The 6,997-nt window shown below is 50.1% G+C and overlaps 1 protein-coding gene across 1 annotated transcript in view; it reads left to right on the top strand.

The window, feature by feature from the left end:
* PRSS38 (serine protease 38) overlaps positions 1-6,757 on the top strand; it is a 7,159-nt gene extending 402 nt beyond the window's left edge. The window contains exons 2-3 of the mRNA XM_032397908.1: positions 5,956-6,098; positions 6,503-6,757. Coding sequence (XP_032253799.1) covers positions 5,956-6,098; positions 6,503-6,757 — 398 coding nt within the window. The remainder of the gene's footprint in view (positions 1-5,955; positions 6,099-6,502) is intronic.
* Positions 6,758-6,997: the final 240 nt, after the last annotated feature.

The raw sequence follows: 6,997 nt of genomic DNA, 5'->3' as shown, positions 1-6,997 counted from the left end.
GCTTTCCCCTCCCCTTCCTTACTTCCCCTCCCATGCTCTCCCTTCCTCTCCCCTCTCCTGCCCTTTCTGACCCTCAGGGGAGGGGAAGGGAGAGCATGGGAGGGGAGAGGTATGGAAGGGGAGGGTCAGAAAGGATAGGAGAGGGAAGAGGAAGGGAGAGCATGGGAGGGGAGGTAAGGAAGGGGAGGGGAAAGCTGGGAAGGGCAGGGCAGGGGAGGGGAAGGGAGAGCATGGGAGGGGAGGTAAGTCCGGAGACTGGAATCCCCACTCATCAGTCACTGTGTGTTTCTTTGTCAGTGTGCGGTGCTGTTTTATCCCTGGCTGTCTTTGTTGCGCACAGAGAAGCAGTTACATCTACTCTGTGGGATTGATATTTAGTATACTGAGAACACAAACTTCGAAACAGAGTTTTCTTTAAGATTCTAAATCCATCTGGGAAACCATCTTTTTAAGCATATTTTAAAAATCTATTAGTTATTCTGGTTTTCTCCATAATGACCTCATATTTTCTTGCTAGGTTTATTCCTAGTACCTTAGAATACTTATAGTTATTGAAAACATTCTTTTTTATTGTATTTGCTGATCAGTCACAGTTGATTTTTGCACATTGACCTTTCCAGCCACCTTATAGAATTCACTTTTAATAGCTTGTCAATTGATTACTTGATTTAAAAAATCATATTTCCTTCAAATAAAGACTGTTTCATGACTTCTTTTCCCACATTTTATCCTTTATATGTATTTTTTGGTCTTACTGCAATGGTTGAACCTCCAATTAGAAACGATACTAGTTCTCCTTTTCCTGTTTTTTATTTTAATGAAAATGCTTCTCATGATTTGCTATAAGCTTATGGCCTGGCCTGGAGACTTTAGCTTGATACCTTATACCAGGTTAAGAAAGTTTAATGTCTGATTTACTTAATTAAAAAAATTTTATTGAGGGTAGGGTGCTATAAATTCAAATTAGAAAGTTATAACTTTAGGATGTTCAAAGTAATCCCGTGGTAACAAAGAAAATAGCTGTAGAATATACAGAAAAGGAAATGAAGAAGGAATTTTAACATTTCACTACAAAAAAAAATCATTTAAACACCATAGAAGATAGAAATGCAGGAAATGAGGGACAAAAAGCTACAGAGCGTAAAGAAAACAAAGAACACCAGGCAGGATGGAAGTCTCTCCTTATCAGTAATTGCTTTAAATGTAAGTAGATTAAACTCTCCAATTGAAAGATAGATTGGAAGAATGGATAAAAATACAGGATCCAACTCTATGCCGTCTTTTGAAACTCACTCGAGATCCAAAATCACAAACAAGTTGAAAATTAAAGGACAGAAAAAGATATCTATGCAAATAATGACCAAAGAGAGCAGAGTGGCTATACTAATAATATCAGATAAAATAGACCCTAAAATAAAAAAGGCTACAAGAAACAAAAAAGGACATAACAGATTAATAAAAGGTTCAATACAGCAAGAAGATAGAAAAATTATAAACACTTACACACCTAATGACAAACCATCAGAATAGATGAAGCCACACATGACAGAACTGAAGGGAGAAATAGGCAGCTCTACAGCAGTGGTTGGGCACTTCAGGACGCCTCTCTCAAGAATGGAGCGAACAGCCAGACAAAGGTAAGTAAGGAAACTGAGGACTTGAACAGCACGGCACACCAGCCAGGTCTGACAGACACACAGACAGCCGTCCTGCAGAGCCGCACAGACGTTCTCAAGGGCACTTGCGGTGTTTTTTAAGATAGACCATATGTTAGTACACAAAGGAAGTCTCAGTAGATTCTAAAAGGTAAATGGCATAGAAAGTGGCTTCTCTGACCACAACAGGATGAAACAGAAATCAATAATATAAAGAAATCAGAAAAACTCACAAAATTGTGGAAAGTAAACAACACACATTTAAATAACCAATGGATCAAAGAAAAAAAAATCACCAGGGAAGTTATAAAATATTTGGAGACAATAGGAAAGGAAAGGAAAGGAAAGGAAAAAAAAAGAGAAAGAAGGCAATGTACCAAAGCTTTTAAGCGATGCAGCAAAAGCAGTGCTAAGGGGAAAGATTATAGCTGTAGCATTTGTTCTTTTATAAATACCTACAGTTATAAAAGAAGAAAGACCTCAAATAAATAACTTCACTTTATGACGTAAGGAACTGTAAGAAGAACAAACTAAGCCCAAAACTAGGAGAAGGAACAGAATAATAAAAATTAGAGCACAGAAAATGAAATACAGAATAGAAAAAAATAGTCAATGAGTCAAACGTTAGTTTGGTTTTTGAAAAGATCAACAAAAGTAACAAACCTTTAGCTAGACTGACTACAGAAATGAAACTGAGAACATCACTACTGTCATCACAGAAATAAAAGGATCACAAGAGATCACTAAAATAACTCTATGCCAACAAATTCGATAACCCACATGAAATGGAAAAATTCCTAGAAACACTCAAATTACCAAAACTGACTCCAGAAAGAGTTAAAATGCTGAATGAGTGAGTGAATCAGTATTTAAAAATGTTTCAACAATGAAAGTCCAGGACAAGGTGGCTTCCCTAATGAATACTACCAAACATTTAAAGAAAAATTAACATCAATTCGCTAAAACTCTCTGAAAAAGAGGAGAGGAGGGAACACCTGCCCTCATTCTATGGAGCCAACATGACACCGTAGCCAGACAAGAACGCACAAGAAAAGAAAAGTACACTGTCCCTCGTAAACATGGATGTAAAAATCCTCAACAAAACACTAGCAAACTGAATCCAACAGCACATTAAAAGGATCATACACGCCAACAAAGTGGTATTTGTCCCAGGAATACAAAGGCCGTTCAAAATACAAAAATTGACCAGTGTAACACATCACATTCAAGGAATGAAGGGGGAAACCCACATGCTCATCTCAAGTGATGTAGAGAAAGCATGTGAGAGGATCTACCGTCCTTTCATAATGAGAAAGTACCACTCAGAAAACTAGGAATAGGTACTTCCTCGGCACAACTAAGGGCATTTTTGAAGAACCCACAGCTAATCTCGTACTCAGTGGAGGAAGATGAACAGCTTACCCCTAAAACCAGGAACACGATCGGAAGCCCACTCTCCCCACCGGTATTCTGTGTTGTGCCAGAAGCTCCGACAGTTAAATTAGGCAAAAAAAGAAAAGTCACCCCAGTTGGAAATGAAATAAAAACTGTCTCTCTTCACAGATGACATAATCATACATATGGAAAATTCCAAGGAATCCTAAAAACAAATACACAAAACCAACTACTACAGACAATTTCCGCAAAGTTGCAGGGTACGAGATCAACGCACACAAAAAATCAGCTGGGTTTCTGTCACAAAAAGACATTAAGGAAGCAAGCCTACATCACCCAAAAGAAAAGCTACCTATGAGGAAATTAATCCAAGGAGGTGAAACACTACAAAACATTGCCAAGAGAGATTTTGAAAGACCTAAATAAATATACAGAGAGCCCATGTTTGTGGGCTGGGAGACTCGATACTGCTAGGAGGGCAACACAAGCCAAGTGACCTGCATGTCCAGGGCAATCTGATGGAACCATCAGAGTTCCAGTGGCTTTTCTGCACATGGAAAAGCTGACCCTTGAGTCCACATGGAACTGGACGGCGCCCAGAATAGCCAAAACAGTCTCAGGAAAGACGACCAAAGCTGGACAGACTCGTGCTTCCCACTTTCAAAACATACCGCGAAGTGACGGTAATCCAAACAATGTGCTTCTAGCACCAAGACGTGTGAGCACGGGCAGGCATGCGCATGCATGCATGCGAGTGCACAAGTATGTGCACGCACATGCGTGTGCGTGGTAGGTGTGCGTGTGCACGTATGTGTAGGCACGTGGGTGGTGTATGTGCACACATGTGTGCACATGCGTGTGGGTGAGTTCAGGTGAGTGGGTGCATGCGTGCCTGTGAGTGTGGAATGCCAGACATTACAAGAGAACACTTAGGACTGAAGTCTCTGCACCCCAAACAGACCTGGGGCGGGACGAGCCAGCCCAGCGAGAACTGGAGCTGGGTTGTCAGCACAGTAGAGGCTCAGGTCCCTCCGTGGGGGGCCGCGGGCCGTGGCGCCTGGGGGGGCTGTGTTCCTGCTCCAGCTGCCCCCTCGGCATCTCCGCACACCCACGGCGTGTTCCTGCCTGCCCTGACACTCGTTGTTAGGCTGGCGTTGGGGGGCAGGAGCCCTGACTTCCCCTGTTCCAGCCTTGGTCTCAGGCCGGGCCGGAGGCCGCTCGGAAACGGGCCTCTGTGCGCTGTGCTGCTGCATCTGGGGGCAGCCACGCTCCCCTCTGTGTCCGGGGCCGGAGTACCGGGCCCCTCCCGACTGGCGGAAGGCTCGTGCTCTGTGGGAGAAAGGAAGCCGGCTGTGCTCTTGCAGCTCGGTGTCTGACCACCCACTGGACACGTGCATCACGGGGCTCTCTCTCCGACCCCTGCCTGCCTCCACTACCATGTCGTGGGCTCGCAGGGGAGACCCAGGGGACAGACCGACCAGTGAATGCAGACCTCCCTCTGGTTTCCCAGTCCACTCCTAAGGAAGTCGTTGAAATCATGGCTGACCTCTTTCCACCCGCTTCTACGTTCCACCTCATCCTCTGTGCTCCGATGCAGGCTCGTCACTGGTCCTCCGTCTGCTGGGCTCCATGGGGCCCTGTCGGGGGGGGCGTGGCACCTCTTGTCCTCTGTCTCCACCATTGTCCTGGGTGGTCGGCAGGACTGTCCACTCTGGACTGGCTAGAACTCGGCCTCCCAGGCCCCCGTGAGCTCTGGGGCTGCGGAGTCCATGCTGCCACCCTCTGCCCGCCCCACACTCCCTGCACCCTCTGCGTGGATGGCTCAGGGCCCAGCAGCAGGCTGAGGGCGCCAGGGCCCTCTGGGCCACCTCCTCTCTGGAATGGCCTTCTTCTGGTGTCCGCCTTGGGGGTCCAGCTGCCTGTGGGCCTCATCATGTCGCAGCCTGGGGAGCGCCCCTGCAGGGGCATGGGGTCCTCTAGGCCTCGCCTCGTGTGTTGTGTGCTCCTGCCTGGCGTCCAGTGGGAAAACAGTCCCCCCCCCCCGTCCCGCCCCCCCCCCCCACCCCGTCCCCCCACCCCCGCATCCGGGTCAGCACTTACTTCTGGCAGGAGGGAAGTGCACTCCCCGTTGCCCTGGTTGGTCACGGCGGAGGCCCTGGGCAGGTGGTTAACGGGCGTGGTGGGCCACAGGATTTCCGGATGCTCTTTACTGGGCAGCCTCTTCCAGCCCTGCAAACCCTGGGTTTGTGGGCTCTCTATTGCGCTGCATTTCCACTTGCACCGTCTGCCTCTTGACGCGACCCTGCCCCCACAGCCAGCGGCAGCACAAACACGCTAACGTCTGCTTTCTGCCGTCCTCCCTCCAGGTACACATTCATTAGCTCCAAAACTGATTCCCCGGGCGCTCCTTGCCTTTCCCCAAACAAGCACCCCACACCCCTTGGATGCCTGTGCAAACAGCCCCTCTCCAGCTGAAGCAAGGCCAGAGCCGTGGGACCCACGCGCACACTGGCCGGGAGAGCACAGGTTTCGGGGACCACCTACTGTGCCCATCAGGGTAGACCAGGCCACACGGTGTGACATGCAGAACCCAGAGGCTCTCTCTTGCGTGCACTGTCAGCCCCTCATTCAGCGGGCTGGGAGAGCCTGGGGCGGCTTATGCAACCACAACCCGTGCCCAGAGCCCCACGGACAGAGGCGCCTGTGCTCCGGACCTGCTGCAGTGGGAGGGGCTGGCTCTTCCAGCTCCTTTGGGAAGAGTCATATGACATTTATGCTGACACTCGCTGACCCAAGTCAGATGCCCCCGTGCAGAGAGGGAGCCATGTGGAGGGCAGGAGCAAGAGAAGGAGCTGCAGGGTGAGCCTGCCGGGCCTCTCACTGGGCCTGCACTCCTTTCCAACAGGCCGCGTCCCAGAGAAGCTGCAGGAGGTACGAGTGCCTCTGATCCCATTGCCCCTGTGCCAGCTGGTCTACGGACACCTGTCACACGTTATGTCGGACATGCTGTGCGCCGGGGACATCTGGAACGTGAGGACCGTGTGCGAGGTGCGCCCCAAGAGGGGCTTCCCGATGTTTGTCTGCACTGAGCCAGGGAGCACTTCTGGGTGGGCGGTACTCCTGGGTGGCCTGTCCCCTGCAGGCCTTGGAAGCACATCCCCATGTGGCCTTCAGTTGGGGGGGGAGAGCCTGGGGTGGCTTATGCAACCACAGTCCGTGCCCAGAGCCCCACGGACCCCAGTGCTGCTGGAACAGCCCAGGGTTCCACGTCTGCCCGGGAGGCCTTGCCTGCTGCCCACCACCCCGCGCCACCCACCCTGAGCAGGCAGGACAGTGCCATGAGCACAGCCCACCTGCAGCAGAGCCTCGGCATGGGCGAGATGGGGCCCCCCTTGTGCAGGAGGCTGCAGGCCCTGAATTGCCCCCTCACAGGAAACCCTCTTCTCTTCCAGGGTGACTCTGGGGGTCCGCTCGTCTGTGACTTCAACCATACCTGGTTGCAGGTTGGAGTAGTGAGCTGGGGCCGTGGTTGCACATACCCCATGTATCCTGCAGTTTATGCCCGGGTCTCCTATTTCTCCAAGTGGATCCATTATTACATAGAGCACACACCCGTGCCTTTGCAGCCGCTCCCCGCCCTCTCCCTCATGGTGGGGGCCACCGTCAGCGTCCCTGTGACCATGCTGGCTGTCCTGTCAATGTTGTGAGGGCTTCCTCACACTGGATCTTCTTACTGAAAATTGGACAGCCACATGCAGAAGAATGAAACTCTGTCCCCATCCAGCTCAGCCCCTCAGGCCTCTTCACACCTGAGCAAGGTGAGGGCCACCAGCCAGGCCCAGATGTGGGGCCAGGTCTCACCACAGAAGTGCAGAGCACCTCGGCTCAGTGCTCTGGGTGAGATTTGGTAAGATATTAAATGTTTACCAAGTGAGCGTCCCAGAAGT

The sequence above is a fragment of the Phoca vitulina genome, unplaced genomic scaffold, assembly GCF_004348235.1.
Source record: "Phoca vitulina isolate PV1807 unplaced genomic scaffold, GSC_HSeal_1.0 scaffold106, whole genome shotgun sequence".
Classification (NCBI taxonomy): domain Eukaryota; kingdom Metazoa; phylum Chordata; class Mammalia; order Carnivora; family Phocidae; genus Phoca; species Phoca vitulina.
This window is presented reverse-complemented; position numbering and strand designations above follow the sequence as displayed.